Genomic DNA, 13,594 nt, shown 5'->3' on the forward strand with positions numbered 1-13,594 from the left:
TGCTGGGCCCTGCTGAAGGATCAGGACAGTGGAGGCCCTTGCCTTCCTGCTCCAAGGTCAGCCAGCCTCAGTACCACTGTCTTTATTCAGTCTTTCTCCCCACGTCCTTTGTGTGAACACCGCTTGCTGTTTCGGAGCGCTGGTGGGCATGTGGCTGTGTTGCGGTCTTTCTGCCATGTCATTTGCTTCCTTCGTCACACTGGGGTTTCTGAGAGCAAGGACCGGGTTCCCCATCAGTCTGGGGCTCCGTGAGGGCAGGGGCTGGGCTTCCCACCATCACTGGCAGCTCTCTGTGGGCTGGGACTGTGCCTCCTCCATCCTCGGGGATGACCCCGTGGTCCCCCAGTCCTAGCCCACCCACAGTGGGCACAAGGTGGGAGCAGGGAGGGGTGAACACAGTGATAACTATCAGTGGGGGAGAAGACGCTACTCCTAGGAGTTCCTATCCCAGAGGGGCTAAGTCTCAGACCTGCAGCCGGGCCGGCTGGAGACCAAACTCCAGGATCTAGGTCACCCCCTTGGCGGCAGAGCTGATTTATGGTCCCCCTGACAGCCTAATATCACCAAATTACCCCACACAATGGAGAGAGGCTGGGCTGCCTCCGGGGAGTCAGAGAAGGACGCTGAGCCTGGGCGGCACTGCCGCCTCCCGATCGCAGACCTCCTTCAGGTCTGTGGGGGGAGGCTGGTGCGACAGAGGGCACACCCAGGCATGCCACCTTCAGCTGGGGGTATAAGTAAGAAGCCTTGGGGACAGCCCTGTACCCTGCACTCGGGAACTAGCAGCGTTCTGACGACTGCCTCCTATCCCACGAGCTGCAGCAGGGCCAGCCATGAGTTGCAGACAATTCTCCTCTTCTTACCGGAGCCAAGGCAGCTCCAGGGGTGGCGGGGGCAGCATGATGTCCTCGTTCGGTCGCGTCAGCTCCTCAGGGGCCGCTGGAGGAGGGGGCCGATTCAGCTCTTCCAGTAGCTATGGAGGGGGGCGCTCCGGGGCCTGTGGGAGGGGAGGTGGTGGCAGTTTTGGCTCCAGCTACGGTGGAGGATCTGGGGGTGGTTTTAGTGCTGGTAGCTTCGGTGGAGGTTCCAGGCGCTTCGGTGGTGTGTCTGGAGGGGGCTTTGAGGGTGGATCTGGAGGAGGCTTTGGTTTTGGTGGCGGTTCTGCAGGAGGCTTTGGGGGATCTGGGGGCTTTGGCGGTGACTTTGATGGTGGTGCTGGTGGTATTCTGGGCGCTGATGAGAAGACCACCATGCAGAACCTCAATTTCCGGCTGGCCTCCTACTTGGATAAGGTGCAGGCACTAGAGGAAGACAACAATAAACTGGAGGGTAAGATCCGGGAGTGGTATAACAAGCAGGGACCCATGGCCTTCCAAAAGGATTACTCCCCCTACTATGACACCATCGAAGACCTCAAGAACCAGGTAGGTGGGGAAACTCTGATCTTTCTCTCCTGGTGTCTCTGTCTCTGTCTCTCTCTCTTTCTCTCTCTCTCTCTCTCTCACACACACACACACACACACACACACACACACACTCAACATGCTTCATCAACTTTCAGAGTCTGGGAAGAAGAGAGGACAGGCTTAGGTTAGCATGGGGGAGCCTGGGACTGGTTGTAGGGGGTCTCCTCTTGGCCTGACCCTAAGTTGGGAATGGAGAGGCAGTGTGGAGGGAGCACAGTGATGGAGGCACTGCCCTGGGAGTCAGTGATGCAGTCCTGGGTCTGCCATCAATTCACTATGCCCTCTCTGGGAAACCTGAGATCCTCTCTGGATCTGTTCTCCCACACATTTAATGCATGGTATGGGCAGACCAGCTCTTGTCCCTGTTGGTTGGAAACTTCTGTAATGATATGAAAAAAAAATCCTGTTTGGAGCAGATCGTGTGGCTCAAGAGAGGAGGTAATTTGTGCGTGTCTCTCCTCTCATTCTTTAAGAGTTTCGAACTTTCTAGTCTGGGAAACTTAGAAGTTGTATCAGTTCCTTCCTACTTCTCTTGGGCTCCTAGAGGGGCCTGTCCTGGTCTTTCCAGTTGGATGCAGACACACATGCTGGTTGTTTAAGGGGATGAAGAGGATCTAGAACTCCGGGGATGGAAGTAATCTACTTTTCCATACCCCCTACCTGCCCTTATCTACGCATCCTCCTACCACCCGTTCATCTATATACCCACTCATCCATCCAGCCATGTTTCTATCTATCCACTTATTCATCCACTCAATCTAGTGAATGACCACCCTCAGTGTTGCCTCCGGCAGACAAAGTGATGTACCAGACTTGGTCTCTGTCCTTGAGGAGCTCTCAGTTTAGCTAATTTGCTGAATGAATGAATGAATGAATGTCACACTGAACATCCTTGCTGAAGTCTGTGAGGGGTATGTGCCAGGTACCAGCTGTTGGAAGCTTCTCCTACGTTTTAAGCATCTTCCCGGATGGGGCCATCATCTCTTATGGCTTTGCCTGGCCTCTTGCCTTCCCAGCAGTGGATCATAGCAGAGGAGCATGGGCTCCATGCCGTCTCCTCTGTTTTTAGATTCTGGACACCACAGTGGGCAACCATAAGACTCTCCTGGATCTTGACAACATTCGCATGACATTGGATGACTTCAAGATGAAGTGAGTCTGGCTGCCACTCCCTCTGCTGTCAACAATCTTTCTCCACCCCCTAGTGCTCTAAATGTCCCAGTAGGGACTTGTGCCCTCTTGCTCATTCCTACCCATGGCTGGTCTGCAGGTATGAGATGGAAAACACCCTGCGACAAGGAGTGGAGGCTGACATCAATGGCTTGCGGAAGGTGCTGGATGATCTGACCATGCAAAAGTCTGACCTGGAAATGCAGTATGAGTCTCTGCAGGAGGAACTGATTTTCCTCAAGAAGAATCATGAGGATGTATGATACTGGCTACTTATGGCTTATTGAGGAGTGGGAGGAATGGAAGTGCAGAGACAATGGGGGGACAGCTATGGGGCATTGCCTGGGAGACACCCTCTCTGTGACTTTTGAGGACACTCTCCCAGTGCCTCCTTAGCAGTGCCTATGGTGGTGGTTGGGCTTTGCCTTCCCAACTGTGCCCCTTTTTTGTACCTCTGGGAAAGCAGGGAGGGCTAAAATGTGGTGGAGAGGATCCTACCCCTTGACCTCATAGACCCATCATCCCTGGCAGGAGATGAATCAGCTGACTGGGCAGAACTCTGGGGATGTCAACGTGGAGATGAATGCTGCTCCTGGCAAAGATCTCACCAAGATCCTCAATGACATGCGTGAGCAGTATGAGAGGATCAGTGCTAAGAACCGTAGGGACATTGAAGAGCAATATGAGACTCAGGTGAGCAGAGCGGGCTGCCCATTCAACCTTCCCTCCTCCTTCCATGCATCCCTCCATTCCTCCACCCCATCCCTCTCTCCTCCCACCCCTCCATCTCTCGGTTCAGCTGTCCTCCATCCAGCTTCAGTCATTGCCCACAAACATGATTACTGATTGGCTTGTCAGTGACAGCTTTATGTGAAGTCCTAATGTCTCAGACATGAGCCAATAAGATTGCCGCTCTCAAGAAGCTCACAATTTATTACATGTGTGAACAAAGGCAGAGCATGAACAACTCATGTAAGTCTACGTGCTATCAGACCCCCCAGTAGAGGTGCGTGGTGTGCCTCTTATACCACACTGAGCTCTCTGATGTCTTCCTTTCTCCTTGAGCCTCCAGAGCCTACCACATGACCCTGGCACATGAGGGCATGGTCTCTAGTGTGTGTGTGCGTGCTTGTGTGTGTGTGTTTGGGGGTCGGTTTGAAATGAGGTTAGAAAGGTGGTTTGGGGACAAGTGTGAAGAATCTTAGAGCCTTGCTGAGAGGGAATGTTAAGTTGAGAGAATTGGATTACTCTGGCTGGCTAGCAGACCCAGGACTCAGGATAACTTGTCTTTGGTTTTGGCTCACTCTTGGTCCTGGAGGCAAAGGTCTGGGTGAGTGGGGCAGAACCTTCTCCATTGCAGCTTCTGGTCCAGCCTGGTTCTCACTGAGTTCTTGGGTTTTCAGATGAGCCAGATGGAGCAGGAAGTGACGAATAGTGGCCGGGAGATGGAGTCCAGCAACAAGGAGGTGACCCAGCTCCGGCACAGCGTCCAGGAGATGGAGATTGAGCTGCAGTCTCAGCTCAGCAAGGTTGGCCGTTCTGCTCTAGACCCTCTGCCAACGTGAGGCACAGGAGGCTTGACATAATCCCCAGGAGTGGGAAGGGGAGGAGCTATGATGTAGCATCCCTCTTATAGCCTCCTCATGCCCCCTAGAAATTGGCCCTGGAGAAGTCCTTGGAAGACACCAAGAACCGCTACTGTGGCCAGCTGCAGCAGTTGCAGGAGCAGATAAGTAACCTGGAGGCTCAGCTCACTGAGATCCGGGCAGAGATTGAGTGCCAGAATCAGGAATACAGCGTTCTGCTCAACATCAAGACACGGCTGGAGCAGGAAATTGCAACTTACCGCAGCCTCCTTGAGGGTGGCCAGGAGGACTTGTAGGTGTCCCAGGATTCTGTGGAATCCCTAGGAATTTATAAGTCCCTGACATTGCATCTGTCTTTCTGGACACAGGCAGTTGGGAAAGTTCCTGTACACAGGGTCTTATGGGTTGAGGACTTCTTCATTCGGTGAGGGAGCCTCAGGGCATCTGGGCTTTGGGAAAGGAGGTTGGTAACAATGAGAAAAGGGACTACTCCTTGTTCCAGGGAGAGGGAGGCTCTCCTTTCCAGCTGTGGTGCCAGCCTAGTCTGTCCTCTAGCTCGCAGAAGGAAAACTCAGGAAGATTCACATTTGGGTCTTGACTCTGTCCAGGTCCATCCTTGTATATGTAGTGGGGTCTCTCATTTTCTCTTTGTGTTATCTTTCATTCTCAGTGAATCTCATGAATCTGGACAAAGGCGCTCTGGAGGTGGCAGAGGAAGTGGATATCACGGTGGAAGTGGAGGCAGTCATGGAAGAGGATCCTGGGGAGGAAGTGGAGGTAGCCATGGAAGAGGAAGTGGAGGCAGCTATGGAGGAAGAGGTAGTTCTGGAGGAGGAAGTGGAGGTAGCCACGGAGGAGGAAGTGGTGGCAGCTATGGTGGAGGAAGTAGCTCTGGAGGAGGAAGTGGAGGCAGGGGAGGAAGTGGTGGCAGCTGTGAAGAAGGAAGTGGATCTGGAGGAGGAAGTGGTGGCAGCTACGGAGGAGGAAGTGGATCTGGAGGAGGAAGTGGTGGCAGCTACGGAGGAGGAAGTGGATCTGGAGGAGGAAGTGGTGGCAGCTACGGAGGAGGAAGTGGATCTGGAGGAGGAAGTGGTGGCAGCTACGGAGGGGGAAGTGGATCTGGAGGAGGAAGTGGCGGCAGCTACGGAGGAGGAAGTGGATCTGGAGGAGGAAGTGGTGGCAGCTATGGAGGAGGAAGTGGATCCAAAGGCGGAAGTGGTGGCAGCTATGGAGGAGGAAGTGGAAGATCATCTCAGTCCCAGTCCTCTTCCTCAAAATCTGGTGAATGTGATGATACACAAGGTAAGGGACAACTCTAGCTCATGGGGTCAGGGAGGCACGGGTGTTAAGCTGTCATGGTACCACCCCTTTTTGAGTATCTTTGAGCTTCTCTAGGGGATACATACTCTGAACAGAGCTAGATTTTAGGGAGGTCTCTAGTAAGGTGTTATAGACTTGCCCTTATTTATTAATTATCATTAATTTTGACAAACCTTTGGGTGAGGCTAGGACCAAATCTACATGGCCTGAGTCTCCATAGCTTAGGAGTTTGGTTGGAAATTGTGCATTATCTTATATATTTCCCATCACACCCTATGAAGTGGTATTATTATTCCCATTTTAGAGATAAGGGAAATGAGGTTCAGAGAAGAGAAGTAGCTTATTCAAGGTCATACAATCAATAAATGAGGAACTCAGCTCTGTGGGTCTCCACAGCCAATACTTTCCATCATCATGAGGATGGGAAGACCTGGATTGGCAACATTTCAGGTAGAAAAGAGGTTCAGGTATTGTAGTCAGTGGTTGGCTCATACAAGTCAGTTATATGGTGCAACTATCTAAAGGGGCATATGCTGAACAGAAAAGTCTAATGTAAGAGTCACACCGTGAAGTGGTCTCTAGGTCAGAGAAAGTTTCCCCTTGTGCATGTTGAATTTTATGAATTATATGAAATTGTAGTAAAAAGTCTGGGTAACATGACCAGGGATGTTTAGCTCAGAGAAACCTTGAGGTGCATGGAAGCTGTCCTTGTCTAGGGCGTCTGGTGTGGTTTTGTGCAACAAGAGGAACCACAGGGCCATGGATGTGCATGTATGGGCAGAGGCTGGGCCATCCTTACCTCAATATCCAATAAATGTACTAATAAGGCTATTGAATGGAAGAGGGACCAGGCTCACGAAACTTCATCTTCAGAAATGGGAGAGTATCAGTCAGGGCTGCTGCAGGAGAGCTTTAGGAATTGGATGGGGGCCACTAGGACCCCAAGGTCCTTCCAGCTCTTTGAGCTCCAGTCTCCTCGCTCTCAGTTTGCCTATCTTTCTCTAAGTCTTGGTTTCTCTGTCTCGTGTTCTAAGTCCTCCCTTCTCACCCTTACCTCTCTTCCATCTCTCTACAGGCTATCAGATTCGATACTAGAGCTCCTGTAAATGTTTTTGGCTCCGCCTCAGCTGAGTGTCCCCCAGACGGGCAGCCCCCTGACAAAGCCTGCTTATTGCCTTCTGACATCAAGGATGTCTGGCAACGAGTCCCAGGGCTCATTTGGGACTGGGCTGAATGGGCATGTGTGCCTCTGGCTGCTCACTGGCTCCCTCCCCTAGGAGGGTTGGGGAGACCTCTCTTCCAACTGTCTGGTCTGGGGGTGATCCCACTTCCTGCCTGATTCCAATTTCCCAATAAAGCTTTCCTACTGCAAATCAAACTTGGACTTTGACCCATTTGTTCTTTGGGATTAAGAAGGAACAGAAAGGAGGTGAAGGGAGAATCAACTGAATCCACTTTGCAAAGTGTTGGTCAGGTTTTCTATCAGTTGACTTTTGCTTGTGACAAAGCAACCCACGATTTAGTGGCTTAAAATAATAATCATTTATTTAGCTCATGATTTTGCAGTTGGTAGTTTAGACTGGGCAGTTCTATTTTCCTTCAAGCATCTGTGGCCAACTGCAGTTTGGCTAGCTGCTCTGCCTCTGGGGCTTGGCTACATGCTGCCTGGGGGTGCTGGGGGTGAACGACACACATACTTCTCATCCTCCAGTTGGCTAGCTCAAGCAAGTGTCTCAGGAGAGTGAGTGGTAGTGTGCAAGGCCTCTTGGGGCTTGGGCTCAGAGTAGTCACTTTGGCTCTATCTTACTGCCCAAAACAACTCCCAGCCTTGGCCAGATTCAAAAGCAGGGGAAATAGACTCTTCTCGATGGGAGGAGCTACAAAGTCACAGGGCAAGGACATGGGTATAGGGAGGGCAATGACTGAGGCCAGTTTTTGCAAACAATCTGCCATAGCCTATTAGCAGGTCCTATGTGTGGTACAGAGAGAAAGAAGGCAAACACCATGTGGTTTTTGCTTTGGAAGATTTCACAGATGGCAAAAAATATAGCCCAAATAAAAGAGCTCCAAGGCAAAGTAAGGGATATTGTATATCCCTTGACATATATCCCTGTCAACAATGTTGACAGCAGCCAACAATGTTCTCCAAAGATTCTGATGGGCCTGATATAGAATTACTTTTCCTGACAAGGGATGGACAGCCCCTCAGCCTGTGTTCCGGATATTATCACAGCTGATGTTAAACCCCCCAAAGCTTGGAAGCTTAAAACAATAACATTGATTTGGGGCTTGGTGGGGACAGCTCACCTCTGTTCCACTTGGTGTCATTGTGCCTCACAGGCTGGAGTCATTTGAAGTCTTACTCACCTGTCTGGCACCTGGACTGGAAAGACTCAAATGTGGGGGCTGGCCCTGCAGGGGCTCCTCAGTAGCTTTGTATGGAGATTCTCGGTGTGACCCTTCCAGCAGGGTAGCTTCAGGGTAGCCAGAATTCTTACATGCTGGAAGAAGTTGTTTTGCTTTATTATCTAGACTTGGAAGTCATGCAGGGTTCCCCTCTGTTGTAGTGCTCAGGCCTGCTTAGATCCAAGGGAGGAAGCATAGACCTTGCAGGGGGCAGGATTCTAAGATGACCCCAGTTATTCAATCAAACATGAACCTAGGTATTGCTGCGAAGGGATTTTGGAGAAATAATTAAGGTCTCTACTGTGTTGACCTTAAGATAGGGAGATTATCCAGTGGGCCTGACATAATCATATAAGCTCTTTAAAAGGAGAGAATTTTCTCTGGATGATCATAGAAGAGGAAGTCAGAGATGTGAAGTGCAAGATTTTGATTTGCCATTTCTGGCTTGAAGATGAAAAGGGGCATATGGCAAGAAATGTGGGTGGCCTCTAGAAGCTGAGAGACACCCAGAAAAAGGGGACCTCGGTCCTCCAGCTGCAAAGAACGGATTTTTTTCCAAAAACAAGAAAGAGTTTGGAAGCAGATTTTCCACCAGAGTCTCCAGATGAGGACTCAGACTGGCCAACATCTTGATTTCAGCCTTGTAACACCCTTCACAGAAAACACCTGCAGAGCTGTGAGCTAATAAATGGGTGCTGTTTTAAGCTTCTACATTTGCAGCAATTTTTAAAGCAGGAATAGAAAACAAGTACAGATCCCATATCAAGATGGAGGAGTGTCAATGTCACATTGAAGATCAGCATGTGGAATGGGATATAGTGATCTTTGGAAAATACACTTTTAAAAAACACATTTAAAAAAACCACACTTTATTTATTTGTTTGGAGGTGGGGAGAGGGGCAGAGAGAGAGAGAAGGAGAGAGAAAATCCCAAGCAGGCTCCATGCTGTCTGCCCAGAGCCCGATGTGGGGCTCGATTTCACGAATCATGAGATCATGACTTGAGCCGAAATCAAGAGTTGGATGCCTAACCGACTGAGCCACCCAGGCGCCCTGGGAAAGCAAAATATGCCACAGATTGGCCAAATTATTGGGGGAGAGGTTGCATAAAGGTAAACTTAGGACAACAAGTGACACGGAAGCTCAGGAAAACCCAAGACCCTGGGGTTTATGAAGACGGAAGCTGGATAGTGTCTCTGGGTCCAAGATGGCTCTAGCAAGTTGCGGAGCAGTGAGAATTTGTGATCATTTCGCTAGTGCTCCACCCTTACTGTGCCACTGGTTACTCTCTTCTCTGGTTCTCTTCCTGCTTCCAGCTGTCTTCCTCTCCTACCACTTTAATCTTCTCTCTACCTTTCTACCTCAAGATTGTCCATCTTGAGTCTGAGGCTTCCCAAGCGAGAAGCCAGAACCTTGCTTTCCCAACCTCCCTTGCAGCTAGGGCACGTGCATGTGACCCAGCTCTGCCAATCAGGTGCTCCCACACAAGACTTTGATTTGAACGTGAAGGAATCTAATATGGCAGGAACAGAGCTGGGGCAGAGACACACAGGGGATGTTTACTGAGGCCACAGTAGTGGTGGCCCTGCAGGGATATGCAGTGCTCAACATGAACAGTTTAAGCTGCAATGTCTGTCCAGCAGCAACAGCCGTGGTGTCTTCCTGGCAAAATCCTTTAGAACGATTTGAGCATTGTTTCTGGTTGCATATACTCCAAGTCTGATTCTCTGCATATCCTGGGAAAGATGTACTTCTTTCTCTGTAGATGAAAGCAAACACATTCTGTTATTCTTTGCTTATTGGGATAAGGAAAGAAGAGTTTTCCACATCAGGGGCCAGAGACTATGGTGGTCTGTTCTAGTACGTAGACCAAATGTGGGTCAATGATTGCTATTGGAATAGCCATGTGATAAATTGTAAAATAACCATTCCCTCACATCTGTTTGTATTCTACACAGGGAAAATGGCAAGTTAATTGGGAAGTGATCAGAGGCATCAACTCTGAATTTATCAAATCTTTTCTGAGGTGCTAATCTCTGTCATTCTCTTAGAAATGTCGTGTTATTGGCTCTTCTTTCCACACTAATCTATACTCCATGGATCAGGGAGCCATTTATTGACTATATAGATTCCATTGCAGACACTAGGAAATAACCACAAGATGGGTCTAGGGTACTACTGAGCTCACGAGAAGCAGACTTAAATCAAAACTCCATTTGTGGGGCACCTGTGTGGCTCAGTTGGTTAAGCATCTGATCTTGATTTTGGCTCAGATAGTGATCTCACAGTTTGTGGGTTTGAGCCCCGCGTCAGGCTCCATGCTGACAGTGCAGAGCCTGCTTGGGATTCTCTCTCTCCCTCTCTCTCTGCCCCTCCCCTGCTCGTGCACCACCCCCTCTCTCCTTTTCTCTCAAAATAAATAAATAAACCTAAAAAACCCCTTAACTTGCTATCTGATCCTCTGTATTGGTCAGGTTCTCAGGTGCAACCAACAAAAGCAACTTTGCCTATTTTAACAAGTAAGGGATTTAAAAGAGCTCCTGATACTTTGAAGAATCATCAGGAGACAATTAGGAAACAAAATTGGGGCTGAGTTTCTAATGCCTCCCAAAATGACACAGCAGAATGGGTCTGCCAAGGGCATTGTTGCCTCTGGCATGAGTAGGGAGTTTCCAAGTCAGGATGTGGCCTGCTGAATTAAGAAACAGCATCCACAGCTAGAGCTTCAGAACCAGGCTGTCTCTGCCATCGAGCCAGCAAACTGGATGTCCCAAGTGGAGCCCATTTCTTCATATATCTCCCTTCTAAGTTAAGGATCACATGGTGCAGAACCTCATTTCAATGGCAAAGGAGGCTGGGAAATGTAGTTTTTGGATGTACCTGGAAAAGAATAGTGATCAAAATGACAGATATAACATAAACACGCATAAGCTTCCAGTCTTGAACCACAGTGTTGTGCTGCTAACCTCCAATTTTCAGGGATTAGAGTTAGTGTGGAGCCAGTGTCCAATAATCCATGAAAGTCTGGGCACTTTTCTCCCCCCAGGACATAGCTACTCTTGTAAATGCCCACAGGTTCCTATGGAGAAGCTTAGGAGGTAGACATACAGTATGTGCTTATAATTTATGGCAGAGTCCTTCCTCCAGGGTACCCAGACTTCCTTTTATTCAGAGTTCTCTGCATCTATGAGATAGTTCTGATTTAGGAATTCAATGATTCTGTCATTCTCCATTATGGGGCTTAAGACAGGCCTATTCTTGACCTAAAGGTTTCTTTTTGGAGTGTGGGGTAGGGAAGTGGGGCAGGTATGGAAGACCCACTTGCTGATATCAGTCCCACATACTTCTAGTAAGCATTCCTGTACTCTAAAGGCCGATAATCTTAGAACTATCTTTCCCAGACTCCCTTACAGCTATGGCTGTAGGAGAAATTTAGGTTTTTGCCAACACATACACTTCTGTGGGACATGAATCGAGTGGGGAGAGGTCTGGAGTGGAGAGTGTTTTTGCTGGTATAGATCTACCGGGTATGACACGGTCCCGGAGTCAACAGAACTATTTCTGGCTTACAGATTCCCAAGGTTTCTGATTGTGGCAGCCAGGAGCTCCCTTTCAGTCTGGTTCTGTGGTGTTAATCTGGGAGCTATTCCCAGGGGCCCAATCCAGAGTCTGTTCCTCCAAGCTTCTTATGATTTTGTAAGCACCTAATGCTCTGTATTAAATTCCTTTTGGTTAAGAGAAAAGTGAGATTTGTTTCTGTTACTTAATACTGAATCCTGACTGAATCAAGACCTTGGTGGGCGGTGCATATATTTTGGTCCTAGAAACCCATGAGCAACTGACCATAATCAGGGATCCCTAGAGATTTTATCATTCTACCTTCTGTTCTAGCCTGCTAGCATTGAAATGCCCCTACTTGTCCTCTGCCACATAGAATCCCATTGTTATTGAAGTAGAAATCCTCATTCAGCTGTATCATCTCTTACTTGCGTCCTCAGAGAATACTGCTGCTGCGCTTTTCAAAGATGCTGGGTTCCCTCTTGTCTAGGCATTATTATTATTATTATTATTATTATTATTTTGGAGAGAGAGAGAGCAAGCAAGGGAGAGGGGCAGAGGGAGAGAGAAAGAATCTTAAGCAGGTTCCATGCTTATCGCAGAGCCCAATGCGGGACTCAAACCCACAACCCTGGGATCATGACCGGAGCTGAAATCAAGAGTTGGACAGTCAACTGAGTGAGCCACCCAGGTACTCCTTGTCTAGGTATTTCTTAATTTCCAGAGTCTACACAGTGTCTTCTGGGCTCTCATAGTTGGAGAGTTGTTGGATGCATTCCACGAGATAACTCCACTCCAACATTTCTGTTTCCCTAACTGGTTGTATTCCTTCTTCCTTATTACAACAGGGGTTTTCTGGAAGCTCAGCTTTACTTCGTATGGGCCACCACTGAGTTCAGTGTCTGCCACTCAACTGAGCAAGTATTTCGACCCACTCCCAGATATTCAAGCTAATAGCTGAACAGTGACTCTCCGGTGAATGCCTCCATATTGATTAATTCAGCCTGATCAAAAATTAGAATTAATTCTCAAACCCAGTGTTTACATTTCTGCTGATACAGTGGGTAAGCCTTTGGATGAGCCTTTTTCTCCAAGCTTTGACTTGATAACTGACCTTCTCTTCCGGAGATCTGACTTACTTATAACTTTGGAGGCTATAAAGGCTGTAAAGGGTGGTAGGGTGTAGTGTAAAGATAATTTGGAGTTTGGGGTACTTTAAGCCAACAAAATCCTCTTGTATTTCCATTCCAATTCCGTGAGTGCTCCTGTTTCCCGATCAATGGCCTAACTTTTACATAAGAGACTTAGCAAGGCTGTGATTTCAACCGATGCTGTAACGTGGCAATTTGGGGAATTCAACTGTGAGATGAAATCTTCACTCCTTCCGCCTGGAAAGTACAGGAAATAAGAGACCTTTTTAGCGTAACCATGGAAAGTCCCTGGTGTTCTGATTGTCCATAAAGTCCAGGACCTGGGAATTTGAGAAAACTACTCTAAGCTACTTCTCTAAGCTCTCCGGTACAGTTAGAAGAAAACTCGACAACCCCTATCTCATCACTACATGCCTTGGGCTTCCAAAGCCCCATATTTTAATAACAGTTGGATGTCACTGCCTTCAGACCCATCTAGGTCAGATAACTATTTTGAATCTCATGTTACTCCTTCAACAATCTTTATGGGGTAAAAATGTAATTAAGTTGCTTCTCTGCCAGGCACTGTTCCATGAACCAATGAGGCAAACATTCTTGCCTACCTGGAGCTTACATTGTAGGTAGGGGGAGGGGAACACAATAAATGTAACACATCAATAAATTATTATGATATATTTTGAGGTGGAAAGTGCAAAGAGAAGCAGAGAATGGTGGGGGGGGGGCATTGGAATGCGTGGTAGGGAGGGAAGGATGGCAAGGTTAAACAGGGTAGCCAAGGTCGGGTTAGTCAACAGGGTGAAATACAAGCAATGACCTGACAGAGCAAGGGAGATAGACAGGCAGGTGTGTGGCAGGAGATCAATCTGGGCACAGTGCATGAGGGTGTGAAGGCCCTAGGGAAGGGAACATATTTGGCATATGATTAGGTTTTATTTATT

At 48.5% G+C, this 13,594-nt stretch overlaps 1 protein-coding gene across 1 annotated transcript; it reads left to right on the forward strand.

Annotated features, from left to right (window-relative positions):
- Positions 1–833: 833 nt before the first annotated feature.
- KRT9 (keratin 9) lies at positions 834–6,717 on the forward strand. The gene is made up of 9 exons (XM_047845810.1): positions 834–1,424; positions 2,536–2,618; positions 2,737–2,893; positions 3,168–3,329; positions 4,040–4,165; positions 4,291–4,514; positions 4,893–5,017; positions 5,066–5,524; positions 6,618–6,717. Exons 1-9 carry the CDS (start codon positions 834–836, stop codon positions 6,635–6,637), a joined length of 1,947 nt encoding a protein of 648 aa, XP_047701766.1. The 3' UTR covers positions 6,638–6,717.
- Positions 6,718–13,594: the final 6,877 nt, after the last annotated feature.

Source organism: Prionailurus viverrinus, unplaced genomic scaffold, assembly GCF_022837055.1.
Source record: "Prionailurus viverrinus isolate Anna unplaced genomic scaffold, UM_Priviv_1.0 scaffold_35, whole genome shotgun sequence".
Lineage (NCBI taxonomy): Eukaryota > Metazoa > Chordata > Mammalia > Carnivora > Felidae > Prionailurus > Prionailurus viverrinus.